The sequence below is a fragment of the Sus scrofa genome, chromosome 10 (genome assembly GCF_054392235.1).
Source record: "Sus scrofa isolate SSC_HxYL_T2T_F1_AM1 chromosome 10, Sscrofa_HxYL_maternal_Yorkshire_Landrace_v2.0, whole genome shotgun sequence".
Taxonomy (NCBI): domain Eukaryota; kingdom Metazoa; phylum Chordata; class Mammalia; order Artiodactyla; family Suidae; genus Sus; species Sus scrofa.
Window position 1 is genome coordinate 3,507,224 of NC_139392.1, and position 24,556 is coordinate 3,531,779.

General features: G+C 45.2%; 1 protein-coding gene across 5 annotated transcripts in view; it reads left to right on the top strand.

The window, feature by feature from the left end:
* LOC102166310 (uncharacterized) overlaps positions 1 to 24,556 on the top strand; it is a 671,646-nt gene that overhangs the window by 227,614 nt on the left and 419,476 nt on the right. For all 5 annotated transcript variants that reach the window (XR_014817241.1, XR_014817236.1, XR_014817244.1 and 2 more), the window contains one exon: positions 23,812 to 23,926. Coding sequence is in view for 1 of the 5 variants with exons in the window: in XM_084979029.1 (XP_084835155.1) it covers positions 23,812 to 23,926 (115 nt within the window). In the remaining 4 variants the exon portion in view is untranslated. The remainder of the gene's footprint in view (positions 1 to 23,811; positions 23,927 to 24,556) is intronic.

Sequence of the window (24,556 nt, forward strand, 5' to 3'; positions counted from 1 at the left end):
TTGGATTGTACGTTTTTGAGGGGAGACTCTGTCTGACTCATTTTGTCTTCCTTAGCACTGGCCCCGTGCAAAGAAGACCCTCCGTAAATGTTTACTGGATTGAACTAAGCCTGGTATGATTTACAGTGGTATAGTGGGATCATGGCAAAGATGCAAACAAAGGATAATGAAGAAAAGAAGGGGAAACAGTCATTCTGACTCAGGGAACTGAGAAAGTCCAGAGTTATAGGGAATTGCAGTGTTTCAAAATGCAAGGAAGGGCGGGAGAGAACAAAAGCCATTCCCTGAAAGGTAAAGGAAGTAGTCTTAGGTCATAGAAAGTGTGTAACTGGAATCATGATTAATTCACAGTAGAGACCAAGGGAACAGCAATAGACCAGGAGAAACACTTGAAGTTGGGTTGGATCCACTAGAGAAAGCTCTCGAATACTAGATCCAGAGAGCTGAATCCTGTTCTTTGGCTATCGGGAGCCATTGCAAATTTGGGGAGCCATACCATGGCCAGATCTTAATTTGTAATCTGAGTTCCCGTTCACTGTACCTTCATGAGGGATAAAGGGGTGGCAAGAGGTCGAAGCTCCTGGCAGGTTGAAGAGGAGGAAACCTGAAGGGAGGGATAAACGAGGGACGTGACAGGGGAAATGGTGCGAAAATGGATGCGAGGGCTGAGTGAGAGGGGAGTGGAAGCACGGCTTCGGATGACCGTAGGTCCACGAGAGGATGCACAGGTTAGAGAAGGAGAGTCGAGGAAGAAAGCGGGTGATTTGCAAGTCTGAGGCTCAGACATGGGAACGGGCGGGGGTTGGAGTCACGAGGCGTCTGAGCTGCTTCTGGGAACACTCACATTCCAGAGGTCTGCCGGAAAACCGGACCTGTGGATCTGGGGTTAGGGAGAGCACAGAGTGTAGAGGCTGACTGTGCAGATGAATAATTGCAGATGAAATTGTTCAGAAAGTTAAAGAGAAAAGCACTAAGCTTTAAAAAGATTGAAAAAGAGGTAGGGAATTAAACTGCGTCTGTGTGCGTGCAAATAAGTGTGTAGTAATAAACATGGGATAATGAATACAGAAAAGGTTAAGGAGCAAGCAGTATACACTTTCAAAGTACCCACGTGTGATTCAGTCAAGCCCCTAGTGTGTGGGGTGAAAGACAGTGGATGCAGCTGCTCCATCTCCAAAGTACACGAAGTCGCGAGTCCTGCTGCGTTCTGGTGCAACTGGACCGCGTTAGTATTAATTGAAAGCTAAACTTTTGAGTCCCGGGGGCTCTAGAAGTCTCTGGGTAAGGCGTAAGTTCCATTATGTCAGAATCATAGAATCAAAGTGTAGGTAGAATCCTGTCCTGACTTTATGTACGGCTTCAGACTTGAGTTATGTTATTGCCTGGAGATGGGGGAGTAGAGTCGTGGACATGCTCAGAGACGCTGCACATGCAGACGGCGCTTCTGCTGAGAAACTCAAGTTCGTCTCTTTTTACCTCTTCCCTGGGCAATGACGATTCCTCCGCAACTAGAAACCACCCCGTGCGAGGGCAACATCTTTACTACGGAGACAGAAAGCTGTGAGGCGTGTGTTATGTGACGTAGGTTTTCGTTATAACCAGACAGGTAAGCTTTTTGCCGCTATCACCCTGGGCACACGCACGATTGTGGAACTGGTCTCGTTTTCGAGACCCACGGAAGAGCGGCTGTAGCCGGTGCAGCAGGTGGGTTTCCTCAAGTGCAGTTCGACCTGTGTCCTCCCTGGTCGTCCTCGCTGATGAAGATTTACCTTGCTAGTTCGGGACCTGCCTTAGAAAACGCGGAGGAGCTCGTCTGAGACCTAGGAGACACCTCCGTTTTCTGACTTACTGTTTTCTTATTTATACAGCGAGGATTTTGATAACCATAGTCTCGTCAAGCAATGGCTGCAAGCATCACATATGTTCGTGCATAAGAAAGACGACCTCGTGTTACAGGGAAACCCCATTAGAATGACTGCTGTGTGGTACTTGAATTCAATTACTGTTTTTTTTTTTTCTTTTAATTTAATTTTATTTATTTATTTATTTATTTTTTGTCTTTTTGCCTTTTCTTAGGCCACTCTACAGCATATGGGGGTTCCCAGGCTAGGGGTCTAATCGGAGCTGTAGCCACCAGCCTACGCCAGAGCCACAGCAACGTGGGATCCAAGCCTCGTCTGCGACCTACACCACAGCTCACAGCAATGCGGGATCCTTAACCCACGGAGCAAAGCCAGGGATCAAACCCGCATCCTCATGGTTCCTAGTTGGATTCGCTTCCACTGCGCCATGACAGGAACTCCCAATTGCTGTTTTGAACGAAGTGTGGATACTTGCTGTATTTCTGGGTTTCTGGGGGGGCGTTCAAATCCTGTTTTGTGTGTTCCTCTGTGATTACCTTTTTAAGCTAGCGCATCAGTCTTTCTGGGCTTTCATGTAAAAAGATGTGGGGAGTGGTTAAAAAGGATCCAGTGATTACAAAAGCACCTATAAAAGTATAAGGAAGTATAGAGTTTTGAAAATGTAACAATTAGCTGGTTTGTGATGGAAAGTTGCCATGACTTCACAGGTTTATACAAGTATGATTCAATCTCTCCAAGGCAGAGTTTCACAATCTATTTTTAGCATTTCTTTTCTTCTGGGTAAGGGTGGTAAAAGACTGTTACTCACTTTATTTTCAAAATAAGATATTAGCACTTCATGTTCTCAGATCCTTCCAGGATAGAACTCTCTCCAGGTAGAGGAAATATTTAACTGTAAATAGTAGCTGTATTCATCCCTAGCCAAGCCTGTGGATTTTGGCTAAAATGCACTTGTATGTCTATTAAAAGTTGTGTTATGGCAGAAACCAGATGTGCGCCTTCTAGCATACTGCTTTGTGAAGTATTTAGGGGACAAAAACTTGACTTAAATACCCAGGGGGTAAATTTCTTTTTCTTTCTTTCTTTCTCTCTTTCTTTTCTTTTTTCTTTCTCTCTTTCTTTCTTTCTTTCTTTCTTTCTTTCTCTCTCTCTCTCTCTCTCTCTCTCTTTCTTTCTCTCTCTCTCTCTTTCTTTCTTTCTTTCTTTCTTTCCTTCTGCCTGCCTGCCTGCCTGCCTGTCTGCCTTCTTTCCTTCTTTCTTTCTTCTTTTTTTTGCCTTTTTAGAGCTGCACCCACAGCATATGGAGGTTCCCAGGCTAAGGGTCTAATAGGAGCTGTTGCCGCGGGCCTATACCACAGCCACGGCAACGCGCCGGATCCGAGCCGTGTCTGCAACCTACACCACAGCTCACAGCAATGCCAGATCCTTGACCCACTGAGCGAGGCCAGGGACTGAACCCGCAACCTCATGGTTCCTAGTTGGATTTGTTTCTGCTGTGCTACAACGGGAACTCCCACCAGGGGGTAAATTTCTGCTGTAAAATAAATTTCTCAGAATAAACTTTAAAGCTGCATTTAATTAGGGTTAACGAAAAAACTCTCCAAAATTACTACATAGTAATTCCTCTAGACCTTTAGCCTGGCGGAGTAAACCTTTGTTACCTAGAAGACCGAAGAGTTCAGTCGGTTTTAGCATGGGGTTCAGAAAATGGAGATTGGGAGTGTAGCTCAAGTGGCCCCGTTAGCTTTATAACACTACAGAGAGACATTTTTTTTTTTTTTTTGTCTTTTTGATCTGTTGTTGTTGTTGTTGCTATTTCTTGGGCCGCTCCCGCGGCATATGGAGGTTCCCAGGCCAGGGGTTGAATCGGAGCTGTAGCCGCCGGCCTACGCCAGAGCCACAGCAACGCGGGATCCGAGCCGCGTCTGCAACCTACACCACAGCTCACGGCAACGCCGGATCGTTAACCCACTGAGCAAGGGCAGGGACCGAACCCGAAACCTCATGGTTCCTAGTCGGATTCGTTAACCACTGAGCCACGACGGGAACTCCCAGAGAGACATTTTTACAGGTGCCTCATTGCTTTCTGCAGGAACCAGGTAAGAAATGGAGACAGATTAGCAAAGTTCTTCCTGATGCTCTTTCTTGGGAAACATAACATCACACACTGAAAAAAGTCACAGATTTCCCCTTTGCACATAACAGGGTATTTTTAAGCATGTGATTATAGCATTTTCCATTAGAATTTTAAATTTCTGGGAGTTCCTGTTATGGCACAATGGAAATGAATCTGACTAGTTTCCATGAGGACTCGGGTTTGATCCCCGGCCTCGGTCAGTGAATGAAGGATCTGGCATTGCTGTGAGCTGTGGTGTAGGTTGCAGACATGGCTCGGATCTGGCACTGCTGTGGCTGTGGTGTAGGCCAGCAGCTGTAGCTCTGATTCGACCCCTCACCTGGGAACTTCCATATGCCATATGAGGCTGGGGAAGCAGCCTCAAAAAGCCAAAAAAACCCCCAAAAAGTAATAGTTTAAATTTCCACTTGAAACATTTTCTTCAGACTCTTTAATATCCCGGCATCTAGGAAAAGTTGGACTTAAGGTTGAATTAAGTTCTGTGATAGCTACAATTATGTTCCATTATTCATTTAAACGACAATAGCTAAGTTGTCGAACTTAATTAAATATATAAATTGTATCGAGTGTATAAGTTGGTTAAATTGATATAAAAGTGTAATCTCCTTTTAGAGAGAATTAACTGCCAACATCCCCTGAGCACGTCACTGGAGAATATTTAATGCCGCCCTGTGGGGCATGTTTGCCCAGTGGATGCTCCATTTTCAGCTCAGTCGTCGCCCTGGAAGCCATCCTTTTTCCATGGAAGCCGTCAGTCCTCTTCTCTTCACGGGGAACTGAGTCAAGGTCCCTTCTTGCCTTTGGCACAGAGAGTAGCTGCCTCACCCAGAGCTCAGAGGCCATGTCCACAGAGGAAGAGAACCCGTCCGGGTTGGCGGGGAGAGCATATGCCGCTGACCTGCAAAGCCGGTTAGAGAAGCATCCCGCCCTGAGCCGGGCCGCCCAGGGGCTGCGTGTGCAGCTGGGAATCCGACACCTCTGCCTCTGAGTTCCGCTCACACAGGACCCGTAAGCCTCAGGGTCCTCAGCTACACCGTGGAGGAGAAATTGTCTGCCTCGAAGTGTTCTTTAAAGAGGGCAGGCGATGATAAGTGTCATCGATTTCACCAAGGAATTAGCAAATACTGAGTAGTGGTGACGAGTGGATATTACGAGAACGTAGTGCGAAATCTCATCCTTGAACTGGCAGCATGTGGCAAACGAGGCACTGAAAATAAAGATCCCTGATGTTCAATAAACCAATGTTCCGTAATGGACGAGGATGGCCAAAAATAGTGAAGTATTTGTTAAAGAAAAAGAAGATGCTAAAGAAAAAAAAAAAAAAGAGAGAATCCCAGACCAGAATGGAACCTGTTCTCTTAGCCATACCGGTTACGAGTTTTCCTGGTTCCATTGTGAGAAAGCCACGAACGTTTATTCACAGCCTCATTTTTCTACATTGGATGCTTATCATCAATGCTTTGCATGGATACTACTAATTTGCTAACGCATTCTCATGCATAGCCATGTCTCTGTATAGCCATCCACGTCTTACTCGTGCTAGGGGTTATTCACTGCATTCTCAAATAAGGTTTTGGTTATCTTACCCGGTGCCAATTTTTTTTTTTTTTTTTCAGAAGAACCTTTTGAAATGGTTACACGGAGATAATGGAACTAACTAGATCCTACTGACCAGTTCAGTCAGGATCCCATAGCTCAGAGGGAGCACGCTGACGAGCAGCTTGCGTAGCTTAAGGATCACAGACTGGAGCCCGTTATACTGGGGTTTGGGTTCTGCGTTCTCCACTTGGGAGGTTAGGCGGTCGTCTTAACTTCTCTGAGATTTCATTTTCTTGTCTATAAGCTGAATATAACTGCCCCAGGAGTAGCTGTGAGGACTAGAAAATGCCCTATTATCTAAAAAGAGGCTTTTTTTTGGGGGGGGTGTCTGGCCGTGCTGGGGCCACTGTGGAGTGTTTGATAAGAACGGCAAAACTGAAAAGGAAAGGAGTGAGAGAATCCGTGATGTAACGTGTGTTCCTTTACAAAAGTGGAGAGTTCCCAGACACGCGTGCTGTTCTCCTGGTAAATGTATTTGCTTCGGAGTTCTCCGTTGTGGCTCAGTGGCTTAAGAAGCTGACATTGTCTCCGACCTCACTCAGTGGGTAAAGGACCCAGCGTTGCCGTGAGCTGTGGTGGAGGTTGAGGATGCGGCTTGGATCTGGTGTTGCTGTGGCCGTGGCGTAGACCGGCAGCTGCAGCTGTGACTCAGCCCCTGGCCGGGGAACTTCCACATGCCTCGGGTGAGGCCCTAAAAAGAAAACAGAAAAGTATTTCAGTCTGGGAAATATTTTCTGCACTGCTGAAGGCTTTTACCATAAAAATAAGGAGGCAAGAGTGTATTTTAGTAAGAGATTGGCAAGTTCTTACCTCATTTGTATTTTAGTGAAAATTGTAAAATCTTCCTTACGTATTACAAACTGGATTCAGGTAGAAGTACGTTCAAGGGTCTTAACCTACATTTATAATTGAGGCGCAGATGTAGCACTGCATTTTCACAGTGTTTGTAATCATCATTTATTTGTTAGGCCTCCTTTTATGTTTATTAAGCCTTGCTGAGAACAGCCACTGCTCGCCTAACTTTGTATTTTGCCAACATTTGCTTTTATGATGTTTTTGATGTAATATGATAGGGCTTATTTTTAGAAGCCCAAGACAGTGTTTAAAAAAACTGGGGCTGTAGTTCACACAAAAAATCATCCCTTGTACCCTTGGCCTAGTACAGACAGTTTCACCAATTGCCACGTAAATGGACGTCCCCACATGAATTTTTATGAAGAACTCTGTCTTCTCTGGGCGTGGATCTTTTGAGGCTGGCAGGATAGCTCATAATCTGTATTAACCCTCACAAACAATATCTTAGCCAGCCTAACTGCTTGTATAAATCTGTGACTATTTTACACAATACATGAATTTTGTATGCTGTGGTTTCATAGTTTGCTTCTGTTACCAGGAGCCATTTAAGCTGCAGGAAATTTTAGTACAGGAAGTGTGTCGAATTTTTTTTCTTTTCTTTCTTTTTTTCTTTCCTTCTTCCTCCCTTCCCTCTTTCCTCCCTCCATCTCTCCCCGCTACCCCCTCCCTCTGTACAGTGTCAAACTTTTCCAGAGAAGGGAGAAGTCAGATTCGTATGGACATAGTGGGAAATTTTATGGAAGGATGACTTATGCTTAATATTAGGGTGTTGGAGTTCCCGTCGTGGAGCAGTGGTTAACACATCTGACTAGGAACCATGAGGTTGCAGGTTTGATCCCTGGCCTTGCTCAGGGGGTTAAGGATCCGGCGTTACCGTGAGCTGTGGTTAGGTGGCAGACGTGGCTTGGATCCTGCGTTGCTGTGGCTCTGGCCTAGGCCAGGCGGCTACAGCTCCAATTCGACCCTTAGCCTGGGAACCTCCATGTGCTGCGGGAAGCGGCCCTAGAAACGGCAAAAAGACAAAAATAAATAAATAAATAAATATTAGGGTGTAACTTTCTAAGTATATTCTTAGAGGACCCAGCAGGTGACATAGATGGAATAAGCAGACAGAGGGGGACCCTCCAGGGCAGCCGGAGCTGTGGGGACTGTGGGGTCTGGACACTGCATTCGGGGGCACCCTACATCCCTCCTGAGAGCATCTCCCGGCTTTGGAGGTGCTTGTAGCTACCTTGTCTTCAAGGAGGGTCCCCTGTGAGTAAGAGAAGGTCAGATTGGGGCCACCTGTAAGCCAGATTAGGAAAGAATCGTAGCTTGGTGGGTGGGGGTAGCCCTGAGTGAGCCTGGGTCGGGGCAGCAGTTCCCTGGCGCGGCCAGCTTTCCTCCGGGGACGGTCCCGCGGTGTCTGGTGTCTGCAGACGCGTGGCTGTCCCTCCCGACGGAGGGCCGCCGGCATCGTGAGGGGAAACAGCGCTGGTGCACGAAGCGTCCTGGAACGCACAGCCCACCCCCGTAAGAGGATTTCTCGTCAAACGGCCGTGGTGCCACGGTGGGTGAATGTGTGTGGCGGGAACAGGGGGCGCTAAGTTAGCGGTGAGGTCTTCCGCTTTGCTATTCAGCGCTTCATCATAGAAAGCGCTGGTTAACCTAATCGACACTCTAAGGGCAGGTAGTTAACATTTTAGGTACCTTAGTCAGGCATGTGCACTGTGGAGATGGTTCGTCGGCGTATGAAAAACTAACCAGAAGCCCCAGGTCCAGAGGCCCGGGCAGGGCGAGAGCTTCAGTGTGCTTCTTCCAATTCATATCACTTGCCTTCTTGTTTGTATAGCAGATGTTAGGTATTATGTGTTAGCCCATGACATGAGCCCTGATGCGTCGAGAAATGCCCTGCAGGCCTGGAGCTGGTGCCTGACCAGGGCGATCCCAAAGGCCACGCGCTTCGGAAAGGCTCCCCGGGCTCAGGCTTCTGCACTTGACCTGGGCTCAGTTCAGCAGAGAATCCTGCCGATGAACTCGGACCAGGTGACTTGAATCCTGCCCTTAGCACAGGGTAGAGGGTGGGGGAAGCGGGGAGATGCTGGTTAAAGGGTGCGGACTCCCAGTTTTAAGACAAACACGTTGAGGACTTAAGTTCCGCTGAGTGACTGTAGTTAATCACACCACGTCATGCACTTGGGCGTCGCTGAGAGCCTCGGTCTTAAACGTCCTCGCCCCCAAAAGGAGTGGGGAGGATGTGACGTGAAGGAGCTTCGCTCACACGGGGTGGCGATCGTTCTGCGACGTGTCAGTTCTCAGATCAGCGTGTGGTACACCTGACGTACCTGCCGTTGTGTGTCCCTTCTCTCTCAGTAGAGCTGGGAACAGAAGGCGCAGAATCTGCTTCAGGTCCCTTTTCCTTTCGGGACGCTGTGGGGACACCAGAAGGGACAGAGACAGAGACCCCCGTCAGGCTTTCAGAACAGCTGGTCTGGTGGTGTGGGGGTCAGATATTTTTGCCCAGCTGGCAGAGGCAGCTTCCGTCTTGCTTGCATCTTGGGGTCACTGTGAGGGCCACGCCTGTGGAGAGAGGGGGTGTAACGCATCTCCCGCTGGCTCCTGGTGGTTCCTGGAAACTGCCCCGGAGAGTGAGCTGTGAGTCAGCCAGGGGTTTACCCTGGTCCAGTGGGGGAGGGTGAGGCACTTGTGTGTTCAGGCCTGGAGCTGGATGCCATGGGGAGGCCAAAGTGGGGAATAACTAACAACTAACGCCTCAGCTCACGAAGGGGGGACTTGACGGTGAAGAAACCCGTGGGAAAGCTCTTAAATACTCAGACGTGAGGCGATGACAGTTAAGATTCTGTTGGAATCAGCAACAATTAAAAAGAGACGGCATCAGGGAGTTCCCTCTGTGGCTTAGTGAGCTATGAATCTGACTAGTATCCATGAGGCTGCAGGTTCGATCCCTGGCCTCATTCAGGGGGTTAAGGATCTGGTGTTGTCGTGGGCTATGGTGTAGGTTGCAGACATGGCTCGGATCCTGCATTGCTGTGCCTGTGGCGTAGGCTGGTAACAGTAGCTCTGACTTGACGACCCCTTGCCTAGGAACTTCCATATGCTGCAGGTGTGGCCTTGAAAAGCAAAAAACAAAAACAAAAACAAAAGGACACTTGGAAGGTGTGAATAGTAACAATAGCTAAATGTTTACTTCTCTGTTTTTAAATTGTGTGCCTTACCATTTTCATGCCTTCTTTTCCTTCAACCTCGGAACAGCTCTAAAAGCTAGACATTAGTCTTTATCATTACCCCTGTTTTTAGGGGAGAAAAGTCAAGCACGAGAGTGTGACTTCCTTCGTGTTTCAACACTAGGACGTATGGGACGGACTAGCGCAGGTTCGCCCGGCATGGGTATGTTGGAGACGGAGCCAGTTTTCGCAGACAGGGAGAAGGGCGCCCCTGGGCCGGGCCGGATCTGAGAAGCAGGGTGGAGATGGAGTTGTCGTGTGGCAGGAGCTCTTGGCTGGTGAAGGCTCTGCTGGAGGATCCGTCGGAGCTGAGCCCGAATGGACAGAGCCAAAGTCCACGACGTGTAGGTGTCCTGTGCTCCGGGCTCTGCTTGGGCTTCTTGAGGAGATTTAACTTTCACGGTTTCAGGAACTCTGGTTTGCACCTGCTGATGAGTTTGGGTTTAGGAGTTAGACCCTTTGGACTCCAAGACGTGGATCAAGGAAACATTTAGTCATGATTCGTAGACATGCATTATGATCTTCAGACCTATTGAGATGCAGTTTACTAAAACCAGGGCACATACTTCTCCTGATTGCAGTCCCAGACAAATTGGGTTAACTAAAACTCTTAGTTTTTAGATTATCGCCTTGGTAGCTCCTATTCCTTATTTTTTTTTTTTTTCTCTTGGAGTCTGGTGGCTCCTTTTTTTTTTTTTTTGTCTTTTTGCCTTTTCTAGGGCTGCTTCCCGCGGCCTATGGAGGTTCCCAGGCTAGGGGTCTAATCAGAGCTGTAACCACCAGCCTATGCCAGAGCCACAGCAATGTGGGATCTGAGCCTCGTCTGTGACCTACAGCACAGCTCACGGCAATGCCAGATCCTTAACCCACTGAGCAAGGATAGGGATCGAACCTGCAACCTCATGGTTCCTAGTCAGATTCGTTAACCACTGCGCCACGACGGAAACTCCCTATTCCTTAATTTTATACTTGACGTCACACACCAAGGTGGGGGAGTCTGTCTTCCTTAGGATTTTATGAAAGATGGCTGCAGATTAATCTGTAATCCGTATACAGTTATAGATTAAATCATTTAATCGGTAGATCCCTCCAAATGAAAACTGGAAAAACGGGGAAAACCACTCCACTCCACCTTCCACCTTTAGGCCAGAGCCCTGACAAGCCAGTAGTTATTTTCCTTCTTGTCGGGTCTTGGAGACCTTGCTAGGCATTTTACAAAAAAACACTTCATTTTCCTCATTAATGATCTCCTCTGCTGCTCACTACCCTAGCAGCCTACACTTCTTGAAAAGAGTTGAGCCAAGCAATGTATTGTTGAAGCTTATTTTTCTTGCTGGAATCGAAGCTTCTATGGGGATAGGGAACTTGCCTTGTTCCTAGCTCTCCCTTTGGTGCCTAAATAAACATCTGATATATTTGCAGGAGCTGGGATTGAAACAAATTCCAGTCTCTGTGCTGAATGATGCTAGGACCAAGCAAAACGTATCGTGTTTGTTGCATTCTAGGAAGCTAAGACCACAACCCAACTAAAATAACATACGCAAGCAAGTAGCTAGCTCCTCAGGACTTCGCTGAGAAGGCTTATTTACCAAGGCTCACCTTAAGCCTTATGGAGAGTAGACTGGTGGCTGCCCAGGGGGAGAGGGACGGAATGGGAGGGACCAGTAGCTTGGGGTTAACGGATGCAAACTATTGCTCTTGGAATAGATTTACAGTGAGATCCTGCTGTGTAGCGTTGAGAACTATGTCTAGACACTTACATCGCAACACAACAATGGGAGGAAATAGTATGTATACATGTATGTGTAACTTGGTCCCCATGCCGTACAGTGGGGGAAAAAAAAACAAAACAAACAAACAAAAAACCTCACTTCTGTGGCCACCAGTCCCAAGTTATTGTGTCATTAATTTGTTCCTTACTTTTCTTTTTTTTTTTCCTTTTTTTTAGGGCCGTACCTATGGCATCTGGAGCTTCCTAGGCTAGGAGTTTAATCAGAGCTACAGCTGCCAGCCTACACCACAGCCACAGCAATGCCAGATCCTTAACCCACTGAGTGAGGCCGGGGATTGAACCCTCAACCTCATGGTTCCTACTCAGACGCGTTTCTGCTGTGCCACAACGGGAACTCTGGTTCTTTGCTTTTCAAAAACACCTTAACACCTTTCAGCATAGGCCCTATAATCCTCTAAATAGCCTTCCTTAATTTTCTCCCTTTGGAGAGTCGAAGACTGTTCAAATGCTCTTCTTACTTTTGCAGTCAATTTAGGAAACTTAGCTTCTTTTGATCAGTATGTCTTTTTGGTTGTCTTCATTGGCATTTTTTTTTTTATACCGAACCAACACATATCTATTAAGTTCATAAATGGGCAAAGATAACCATTGCTATTTCTGCTTAATAGGTGTGGATGCTAAAGCTCAGAAAAGCGAAGCGCTTCATTAAAGTAGGTAGACTGTGGAGTCTAACGTGTCCCGTCTTTCGGCAGTCCCTATCTGCGCATGGCTCTTGGGAAGTTTCTGCCTTCAAGGTTGCCTTGAAGTTATTTGTTGTTGTTTTTTTTTTGACTTTAGAAATACTTTTTTTTTTTTTAATTTTCCCACTGTACAGCATGGGGGTCAGGTTATCCTTACATGTATACGTTACAATTACATTTTCCCCCACCCTTTGTTCTGTTGCAACATGAGTATCTAGACATAGTTCTCAATGCTATTCAGCGGGATCTCAATAGAAAAGTTAGACTTAATTGATATCTTCAGGACACTACATCCAAAAAAATCAGCATACACATTCTTCTCAAATGCTCATGGAACATTCTCAAGAATCGACCACATATTGGGACACAAAGTGAATCTCAATAAATTTAGGAGCGTAGAAATTATCTCAAGTATCTTCTCTGACCACAATGCCATGAAATTAGAAATCAACCATGGGAAAAAGAAAGAGAAAAAACCTACTACATGGAGACTAAACAACATGCTACTAAAAAACCAATGGGTCAATGAGGAAATCAAAAAGGAAATTAAAAACTACCTTGAAGTTATTTGAATCTGCTTCAGCCCCTGTTCCTGGGGAGGCAGAGAGAGAGGGTGAAACCATGCGTGTTGTCTTGCTCCTTCCTTTGAGGGTCAGAGCTAGACTGGGGTGTGCCTGCTTCACCAGTTTGTATGGGAAACACGAGCTCACATGTCCAGGGAGAGTATGTGATTTAGATGATGATGAAGAGGGGGCAGAGGGAAGCGTCCCAAGAGCACATGCTCAGCAGGGGTGTTACTGCCTCCAGGAGATGAAAGCGGGTTCCTGGGGGATCAGGAAAAGCTTAGATGTGACAGTGCTTGTGGCCCCAGAAGGGGCTGTCGTACACCACCAGCTGTAGTGTATCTGAGGTTTTAAAATTTCATGAGGAGGAGACGTGTAGGGAAAACATATAAAAAAGGCTCTTTAGGGAGGATGAACAAAACATCGAGAGACCCACCTCTAGCGGCAGTTTCTGCTAAATGGCTGTGATTCAAAACGTGTGACGTTCAGTTCAAAGATTTCAAATCTAATACCCTGTCTGGTGTGACCGCTCACAGGCTCATAAAAGGTGTTTGACATTTAAAAAAGAAAAAAAAAAAAACAAACACAACATGTTTTAAAAAGATGTTCTTAAGTAGAAAGACAGAAAAGTGCATATGGTAGCTGGGGTCTTAGGAGCTCCCTAGGTTTGGTTTCTGCTTGTTATTAATGCACCTGAGACAGAGGGCTCTGAAACCTTAGCAGAGACACCAGGCTTGGTGATGGGTCTCCCAACATGGAATTCACTGAGTAAAGAGATTAACTGGCGTCTAGTATCACTCTGGCAAATTGCATGGAAAGCTACAGATGAAGCAAGTCATTAGAAACCATGGTTTCCTTGCCCTGGAAAAAATCGAAGCCCCAGTATTTACTGTCCTCGATCACCTTAGCGAGATGTAGCAGTCAAAACTAATCAATCCCAGCTGCTGGAAAGCAAATAATTAACACGTCTCGTTGTATTATTCATCCTCTCAGCTGGCAGAGAGTTGAGAGTGGGGTCTGTGCGTGCTACTTGACTGTTTTTGTTTAATTTGAACTATAATCCGAAAATGTTCAAAGATTCTTAAAACATTAGATGGCAGAAGATACTAGCCTGAACTTATGGACACAGGATCGCCTCATTTCTCTCTAATAATCAGAGTTTCCAGGACATATTGGGTAATAAAATAGGTGCTAGTTACATAAGCATATTTATGTAAAATTATCATGAAAATTGGTTCTTCAAACACAGGTCCTTCAGAATTAAACCCATGCACCTACAGCCAACTAATCTATGACAAAGGAGGCAAGAATATACAATGGAGAAAAGACAGCCTGTTCAATAAGTGGTGTTGGGAAAACTGGACAGCCACATGGAAAAGAATGAAATGAGAACACTCCCTAACACCATCCACAAAAATAAACTCCAAATGGATTAAAGACCTAGATAGAAGACCAGACACTATCAAACTCCCAGAGGAAAAACATAGGCCAAACATAGACGTAAATGACAGCAACATCTTCTCAGATCCACCTATCAGAGTATTGACAATAAAAACAAACATAAACAAATGGGACCTAATCAAACTTACAAGTTTCTGCACAGCAAAGGAAACCCTAAACAAAACGAAAAGACAACCCACAGAATGGGAGAATATCTTTGCAAGTGCATCAACTGACAAGGGATTAATCTCCAAAATTTATAAACACCTTCTGCAGCTCCATACCAAAAAAAACAAACAACCCCATCGAAAAATGGGCAGAAGGCCTAAATAGACAATTCTCCAAAAAGGACATACAGATGGCCAACAACCACATGAAGAGATGTTCAACATCACTCATTATTAGAGAAATGCAAATCAAAACCACAATGAGGTACTACCTTACACCAGCCAGAATGGCCATCATCCAAAAGTCTACAAACAAGAAGTGTTGGAGAGGGTGTGGAGAAAAAGGAACCCTAATACACTGTTGGTGGGATTGTAAATTGGTGCAGCCACTGTGGGAAACAGTATGGGGATTCCTCAGAAAACTAAACATAGAACTACCATTTGATCCAGCAATCCCACTCCTGGGCATCTACCCAGAGAAAACCACGACTTGCAAAGACACATGTACTCTGATGTTCACTGCAGCACTATTTTCAATAGCCAAGACATGGAAACAACCTAAATGTCCATCGACAGAGGAGTGGATCAAGAAGGTGTGGTCCATATACACAATGGAATATTACTCAGCCATTAAAAGGAATGAAATACCAGCATTTTTAGCAGCATGGATGGACCTAGAAATTAGCATGCTAAGTGAAGTCAGTCAGTCAATGAGACACCAACGTCAAATGCTTTCACTGACATGTGGAATCTGAAAAAAGGACAGAATGGACTTCTTTGCAGACCAGATACTGACTCACAGACTTTGAAAAACTTGTGGTTTCCAAAGGAGACAGTTTGGGGGATTGGGGGATGCGCTGGAGGTGTGGGATGGAAATCCTGTGAAATTGGATTGTGATGATCATTGTACACCTATAAATGCAAGAAATTCATTGAGTAATTAAAAAAACCCCACAGGTCCTTGACATTGTGTAGATGTGATATCAGAGAGAAGACGTAGCCCATAATGGAATAGGCTTTTATGATGTTATTTTGCTTCTTATACAATCCTACATGTTGATGGTTATGGTAAACAATGCAGACTGATAGGCTACACTTGTCACTCTTCAATTTGCAATTATTGTGTTACCTACGTCAGGGACTGTATTGAATGATCATACTCTCTAGACAGCTGGGCTTTCCTATTTATGGAAAAGAAAATGGGCGTAATAGGGGGAAAAATATGGGTTTGTGAACATTTTTTTTTTTGTCTTTTTTGCTATTTCTTTGAGCCCCTCTCGGCATATGGAGGTTCCCAGGCTAGGGGTTGAATCGGAGCTGTAGCCGCCGGCCTACGCCAGAGCCACAGCAACAAGGGATCCGAGCCGTGTCTGCAACCTACACCACAGCTCACGGCAACGCTGGATCCTTAACCCACTGAGCAAGACCAGGGATCGAACCCACAACCTCATGGTTCCTAGTCGGATTCGTTAACCACTGCGCCACGACAGGACCTCCAAGTGAACATTTACTGAAGGCTTGTGATGATGAGCTTGCCAATTTATTAGATACTTTACCTATGCTATTGAGAATAATGAAATCTTCATGGCAACTCTGAAGTAAGTTTTATCCACTAATACTGCTTTATTATTTTTTAGAGCAGTTTTAGGTTCACAGCAAAATTGAGAGGAAGAGACACAGATTTCCCGTGTATCCCCTGCCCCCCCACTCGCAGATCCTCCCCCACCCACATTCATTAGAGTGGATGAGCCTACGCCGACACGCCATAGTCACCCAGAGTCCATGGTTGACCGTCCATGGACGGTCACTGTTGGTGTTTTCATTCTGTGCATTTGGACGCGTGTGTAATGGCATATGGCATTATCGCATATCCTACATTGTCCGAAAAGTCCTCTGAGCTCTGCCTTATTTGTCCGTCCCCCTTCCCACAACGTCCGGCAACCACTTATCTTTTTACTGCCTCCATGGTTTTATCTTTTCCAAAATATCACACAGCCGGCTTCATGTAATATGTAGCCTTTCCAGATGAGCTTCTTTCACTGAGTCATGTGCACTTAAGGCTCCTCCATTTCTTCTCAGGGCGCGATGGCTCCTTTCTCTTTAGCCCCGAATAACATCCCCTTGTCATGGGTCATCCGCTCACCTACTGAAGGACGTCTTGGTTGCTTCCAAGTTTTAGCAATTATGATTAAAGCTGCTACACTAAAGTGCAGGTTTTTGTGTGGACATGTTTTCACTGATGCTGCACTGCATCTCACCTTGCTCATCAGCCCGACCTCTTTGTATCCTGCAGTTGCATTTTTGGACAATTGCATTGTTGAGAAGTTTGCAACATAACCAACTAAGGATATATGAAAAACTGGTGTTCATATACGTTATCTGTTTATTTATGGCAGACACCTATTAGATAGACCCTCCCACAAGCTTATTTTTAAATATATACATGTATTAAAATAATGTTAGGGTTTGACGAGTGTTTGTGAAGAGTAGTAAGATTGGGGGGACGGAAAGAGGTGGTAATGATAACAACGCTGCTTTACGGAGGGTGATCAGAGAAAGTCTCCCGAAGGCATCCGAGCAGAGAACTGAACGGAGAACACTCCAGACCCAGGGATTAGCATGTGCACATGCCTTGGTGTAGGGGAGGAGAGAATGGTGAGTTCACAGAAGAGTGTCTGGAGTAGCGGGAATGGCGGTGAGATTTCGCTGGTGGAGGTAGAGCAGTAGAGAATGGTAGGAAGAGAATTAGATGGGCTTGATGATGGGATATCTGTGGGCCTGCTAGAACACGGCAAGGATTAGGGGCTTTTTCCCTTGAATGCTGTTAAAATCACTGGAGGATTTTTGAAGAGTGATGTCATCTGACACTATCTCAAAAGAATCCTTTGGCTCGTGTACGTGCACGAGCGTGTGTGTGTTGGGGAAAATGACTAGAGTGAAGAGGGAGACGCTGGAAGGCTAACCAGAGGTCTCTGCACTAGTCCAGGCACACCACGAGAGCGGCTTGGTCAAAGTAGTGGCTTAATAGGATTCAGGGTCTATTTCAAAGGAAGAGGTGACGGGATTGACTGATGCATTGCGTGTGGGCTGTGACTGAGCAGAGTTCAGGGAGATTCCCAAGGTTGGGACCCAAGTTTTCATGGCCTATGAGCAGCATTGATTATGGTTGTTGTGGGCATTCAGAGGTGACGGAGAGGTGGCTTCCTAGCCTGGGGTGATCCCGAGGGCTTTGGGAAAACATGGTAGGATTTGAACTGGATATTGAGGGAGGAACAGGACTTGCTTGAAGCCAAGAGAGGGAGGCAGACATTTCAGGCTGTTGAAATTTAACAGGAAAAACTCAGCAGAACTGAGAAGGGGCAGTGGTGGTTGCCGAGATGAGGAAAATTGGAAAGGGGTAGGTATTGGAGGAAGGTCAAGAATTCCTTTTTGGACATATTAGTTTTGAAATGTCTTTTTAGACACCCTAACTCTCTAGAGGTCCTTGCATATTTCCAACTCCTTTTATGTGTATTAGTTCTTTGTCTGTTAGACGCAATAAACCAAGAACAGATAGTATTGTACTCAAAGTACTTTATAGCCTCTTTATCTTTCGTTGTGATTCACAAGTAGATGATTTCACCAATTCCAGATCTTATCAGGAGGTTTTAAAAAAACACTTTTCTCTCTCACAGTGATTTAGTTGACAATAATTGTTTTATTCCCCGTTGTACTTTTTAACTGCCGAGTTGTTTTTCAGAATTAGTACCGACTGTCATAGTTAGACCTCTCTGTGTAATATTTGTCATTATTTATGGCTGAGTTCTGGTTCATTATGTTTTCTATTAATGCGATTTAGTGGTTTTTTTTCCTCTGAAAATTTATTTTACTTCGTTAAAGCAACGCGTCCACTTCTTACTTCGGGAGACTGTTTCAGGGCGCCTTCCCGTTGCTTTCTGGTGATCTAGATACTCGGATGCAGATTGGTTATTAGAAAGGAATACTCGCCCAGTGTAGCAGTCAGGGAATCAGAGGTATGAACTAGAGGCTCCAAGGATGTATTATTGTACAGCATGGGGAATAGAGCCAATATTTTGTAATAATCATATATGGAGTATTAACCTTTAAAAATTGTATAAAAATAAAATAAAAATAAACATTAAAAAAAAATACCTAGGAGTTCCCGTTGTGGCTCAGCGGAAACAAACCCAGCCAGTATCCACGAGGACATGGGTTCGATCCCTGGCCTCACTCCGTGGGTTAAGGATCCAGCGTTGCCCCAAACTGTGGTATAGGTCGCAGACATGGCTCGAATCATGCATTGCTCTGGCTGTGGTATAGACCAGCAGGTGCAGCTCCAGTTGGGCCCTTAAGCTGGGAATCTCCATGTCCATGGGTGGGGCCCTAAAAAACAAAAACAAAAAACAAAACAAAAAAGCACCTAAAACAATGACATCAGTAAAACAGATAATAAAACTTTCTCTTCCTGAGGGATTCCTACATGCGGATTCCTGCAAGGAGGAATTTAGCATTGGAGATAAAGTTAAGTTCTGGTTTTCCATTTCTAGCTGTGTAGCTTAGAATAAATTATTTACCTCTAAAGACTCTAAAGTCTCTTTTATGTGCTAAACATTAAAGGTAATGATGGAACCAAATTTATAAGTTTTTGTGAGAGTTGAAGGCAATGGTCCATATGAAATGATTGGCATGCTACCTGGCACATGGCAAATGCCTAATAAATAATAATATGTAATCAATATATAACAGTTATTAGTATTATATATCAATAATTACTAATATACTATTATATAATTATTAACTTGATGGCATTATAAGTTGTTATAATAATCACTAAATGATAAAATAGTGCATCAAATGTACTTTTAGCCTTTACCCCCTGCAAACCACTTATGTGGTCTCTGTTGGATATAAAGATGGAAAACTTAGTAACTTCCCTCCAAAAGTTTATACTCTAGTGGCAGAAATAAGAGTTGTATTCTTGAAAATAATATGATAATAACAATATTAAAAAGTGGTTCAAATAGTTGCAGAAGGGTAAACACGATGACAGAAGCGTAGAAGATTTATGGCCCGTGGATTTCATTTGCAAGGGTTGCTGTGGGTGTCCAGAGGTGACAGAGAGATGCTCCCTGGCCTGGGATGGTCATGAGGACTTCGGGAAGACACAGTGGGATGTGAACCGGGTATCGAAGGAGGCACAGGATTTGTTTGGAGCCAAGAGGAAGGGGGCAGAAATTTCAGGCCGGTGAAATCTAACAGGGAAAAGTGCCGAACCCAGAGGAAGCAAGTGCATTTATGGAAACAGTGTTTATAAGAATGTTCTGATCTTTATCAAAGCAGAATTTCTCATGAATTGTTTTCTAGAGTTCTACTGGTAAAGTATAAAGACTAGAAGGTGAATACGTGTATATATATAAAACTATAAAAAATAAACTTGAAATAATATTTTCCATGCTAAGGACAAAACGTTTAGAAAATTTCGTTAAAGAGTGATTCTAACTATTCCTTATTAGAGACCTTCTTGTTTTTCCAATGGCGTCAGCACGATGCTTGGGTTTTCGAGAAGACCATCTCGAAGTATGAAATGTCTGTGCTTGTCCATAACGATATTTTAAGGTCATTGTCACTACGAGTTTCAGGTCTTATGTCGCAGCTCTAAAGCCAAGCTTTTGACCATTTGCTTTCTGTGCTCTCTTTACATGTTTCCTTGAGCTGCTCTTTGCTGCTGACAAAATGAAGGAGGGCCGTAGAAATGCAACTAAAAATCCATTTTTAAAAATTGAGCTATAACTGACATATAACATTCGTTTCAAGTGTACAACATCGTGAGTTGATATTTGCATATGTTGAGAAACAGTTACCACCGCGAGTCAGTTATCATCGGTCACCACATGCAGTTACAAAATGTTTTTCTTTTGATGAGACCTGGTAAGATTTACTCTCTCAGTGACTTTCAACATGTCACATAGTACCGTTAACTATAGTCACCATTTGGACATCACACCCCCATGGCTTTTTCTATAACTGGAAGTTTATAGCTTTTGACCCCTTCACCTAATTCACCCATCCCCCACCCCCCAAGTAACATTTTTTGGTTAATATCTCATTTTTTTTCCTTCTACAAATACTACATGGTAATGAAGGTGAGACCAACTGAGATATATAAATAAGAAGATGAGATAAAGTACTGGGTGGTATTTAATACAAGAAATACATTTCCATATTTTGAACATGTGAAATGAGCTATTTTATGATTAGAAATTCTGTACGAAGGATCACTTTTGAAGACTCACTCTATTTTGTTTTAAATGTTTTTATTGAAATATAGCTGACATACAGTACTGTATTAATGGCAGGTGAACGACATGGTGGTTCTACCTTTATACATGTTAGAAATGGATCACGATGATAGCTCTGGTAACCATCTCTCATCACGCAGAATAATTACAATATGACTGACTCTACTTGGTAACTCTCGGTCTTAGGGAGCAAAGGAGAGGAGTGAGTCTTGAAGGACTGGAGAGCATCATTTACTAAGCAATTGTTTGTATATTAGGTGTGTCAGACCCTCTGAGAGGTTGAAGGCACACACAGGTACCTGGGAATTCAGAGGAGGAGATAGACAGGCGAGCACAGACATGTGTCTCAGTGGATAAGTGATGCCACTCATGCTGATAAAGAATCTGGGAGAAAAAGAGCAGAGGTGAAGCCTAAGGAGAACACGTGCACTCAGTTCTTGACACAGAAGGACGAGGAAAGCTCTGGCACCACAGGTGGGGATGGGGGATCGTATGGCGAGCCCGTCAGGGCAGGAGCCACAAGGATCAGCCTTGGAACCAGCAAGACCTGGCCTTGGATTACTGCTTAGCTCTCTCTCGGTTGTTCGGTTTTGTGACTTCAGGTAGGTAACAGTTTCATCATCTGAAAAGTGGGATTCAGATCTTCCACTTTTCAGAGGTACTGAGGCTGAGTGATGATAATGTATCTTTAGCACAATAACTGACAAGAAAGGCACACTGTGCATGGTGGCCCTGAAATGTGGTGGCTTTGCCCAGGGTAGGTCTGGAGTGCAGGACAGAGATCCGGGCTGGGCGTGTAGATGATTGGCTGGTCAGAGGCTACCCCAGACAGGTCTAGCAAGCAAGGAATGGCCTCTGAATGTCTTCCTGTTTTCTAAGCAATTATCAGTTCAGAATATTCAGATTATTCAGTTCAGTTTATCTGAATAATTCCCCTGCCTTTGGGAAGACATGGAGTTACTGAAGAAAGTAATATATATATATTTTGGCCCCATCCGTGGCATGCAGAAGTTCCTGGGCCAGGGATCAAACCTGTGCCACAACAGCGACCTGAGCCCCTGCAGTGACAGCTCGGGGTCCTTAACCTGCTGAACCACAGGAGAGCTCCAAGAAAGCAGTATCTTTTAAAATTACATTTATTTTTGTCTTAAAATACGCATCCGAGCACACATCGGTAACTGTTGCATTTTGCATGGAAAGAACTTCCTACCTTGTAAGTCTTTCGGATGGTGGCTGCACCCCTCCTCATGGTGTAGTTTGATGACAGTAGCTCCTCAGGGATTTATTTATCCAGGAAATCAGTCATTTCTCAGTGCCACAAGCGCCTCCTCTAAAAATGAGGCTGATTTGTAGGCAAGTGATGGAAAGAAGTTGCAATTTTGGTCTTTAATCAGCAACATCTCTTTTGATTTATGGGAAGAGGAGGGATTTCAGGGTCAGAATGTTCTTAGTGTTAGTCCTGGCTGGGTTTCTTGGTTCCTTGGGTGAGCTTGGACAAGTTTTTAAACTCTCCGAAGCTCCGAAGCTCAAGGTTCAAGTGGAGTTAACAACGGCTTTGCACATTTAGCCTGAGACCTAAGTGAGGTAAATGCAGCATGACCATCACAGTGCCTGACGCCTAGCAGCTTCCAACGATTTTCCTGGAAACAGGACCTCAGTATCTTTTTTTCTTTTTCCTCTTCTCAAAGAATAAGCCTCGAGGACACTTTTCACCAAACCTTTAGGCTAATAATAACATTCATTTGTGGCAGTTTTGGAAACAAACTGCCAAGCTGAGGCATAACCACTGAGCCGGCACTTAGGGTCCAATTTTAGGTTGAGTTGCTTGGGAGGTAACTTATAGGTGAATCACCGAAAGGCAGGGTCGGGGTGGGGGTGCTCTCAGAGCCTAAAAACAGCCTTGGAGCCTGACAGCAGACTCTGTTTACCTTATCTGTCATTTCTTCTTCTTCTCACCAGCAGGGGCCCCTGAGAAAGAACTCACTGACTAATGCTGCCAGAAACGCACCTCAAAGTGTCTAGCAATATAGCTCCCTGCGCTATTAATTAGAAGCAGCAAGATGAGCTGGAATCCTGTCAAGATGTCAAATTAGCCAGCGGGTTTTCCCACCTCCGGCTGTAAACCATGCCTTTTAAAGGATAAGTTTGAAACGAAGGGTGTTTATAGATCTGGCCAGTTCCTTTCTCGTATGGAAAAGTTTCCTTTCCTTATTAAGAGTGGAAGCTCGCTAATGAAGGGTGTTGATCATTACAGAGAAGCACTGCTTGTTTACTCTCAGGGTCTCTGCACGCAGCGCGTTTCTCCCTTTCTCCCTTGTCCCTTCCAGCGATTGGCCTCGGAGGCCCTGCTCCCCTCCGCTGACAACACGGCTCCTTCTGTTTCCGCTCAGGTGCTGCGTTTGAGTTTCCTCTCCTATCCTGCCTACAGCCTTCCCCCGTCTGATTCTCATGCACCACGACTCTCTAAAATTCCAAGCTCTGTCTCGAGAGCTGTCTTGAGGCTTGCAGTGGTCTGCCAGGTACAGCGGTCTGGACATCTCAGTCCATCACCTCACGGACCTCGTGCTGCGCCTCCCTAGGACAGGTCCTGCGGCCACCTGCCGCTGGATTCTTGGGGACCTCAGCACTCACCCTCCCCGGGCCACGTGCCTGGGGCCCCCACTCTCTTCCTCTGCGCATCAGGGACGAACCTGCATCCTGGCAGGGTGGTTTTGAGGCTCACGTTAATGTGATAGCCATCCACACTTTTCCTGAACGTTGAAGACTATTGGTTTTTGAAAATGAGCTGTTCTTTCTAAGGCGTTCTGCCCATTAACTGCTAGCATTTGAAAATGCCACTGGTCAAACCTTTATATAAACATACTTTTTATGTAGGTTAAAAACCTAAGCCCTGTGTGACTGGTTCCTAATTTTAAGCAGAACTGCGGGACAAGGGGACAGTTTTGGTGCCAGATGTTGGGTGCTGTCTTCAGAAGGTGGCCAGCGCTGCTGCATGTACGGCTGAGAGATCTTTTAAGAAGACCTCAAGTGAGACAGACGCTGCTTGTTAAACAAAATGAAATTCCCTCATGATTTCCTTCATTTTCTCTCAATTTGTTGGCCACAGAGTCGAGGTTCTTCGAGCACTTTCTCTTGTTGGCTTTTCGTGTTGCTAATGACATTTTCCGCTATTTGCCCACATCTGTCCCTCCAGGACCCAAAACTGAAGATGCGCCAGTTAGTACTGACTGACCTTGACCATGGTCCTAAGCCTGGACCTCCCGCTCATTGTGCATCCGGGGCAGCGGTGAGAGCGTGGGGGCAGCACGGTGAGTACCGGGACCCCCGGCCTCCTGACAGGCTCGGGACTTGCCCTCTTCCCCTCCCCACCCCTCACTTTCAGAAATATACACTGAGTACCCAGTGTGTGTGTTTCCGCTCCTGGCTCGAACAATATACTTGCTGACTAGAGAGAGGAGGTTTTATCTTATTATTAGCATTTGGGTATCACTTGCCTGGTAATTCTTCCTATCAGAGATCTCAGCATCAATGATTTTTTTTTTTTTTTTGTCTTTTTAGAGCCGCACCTGTGCCATATGGACGTTCCCAGGCTAGGGGTGGAATTGGAGCTGTAGCTGCCAGCCTACACCACAGCCACAGCAGCGCAGGATCCAGGCTGTGTCTGTGACCTACACTGTAGCTCACGGCAACACCAGATCCTTAACCCACTCGAGGGAGGCTAGGGATGGAACCCGCGTCCTCATGGCTACTCGTCGGGGTTGTTACTACGGAGCCACGATGGGAACGCCTCAACGATGTTTTAAACCAGTCTCGTATGGGTTTTTTAGCAGGAGGAGCGAGTGACAGCTATGATAGTGGCCTTCCAGATGCAAACAGGCTCCATAGGTTATGGCACTTGACATTCGAGTGCGTATTTTAATACAGTAGATTGTCGTGCA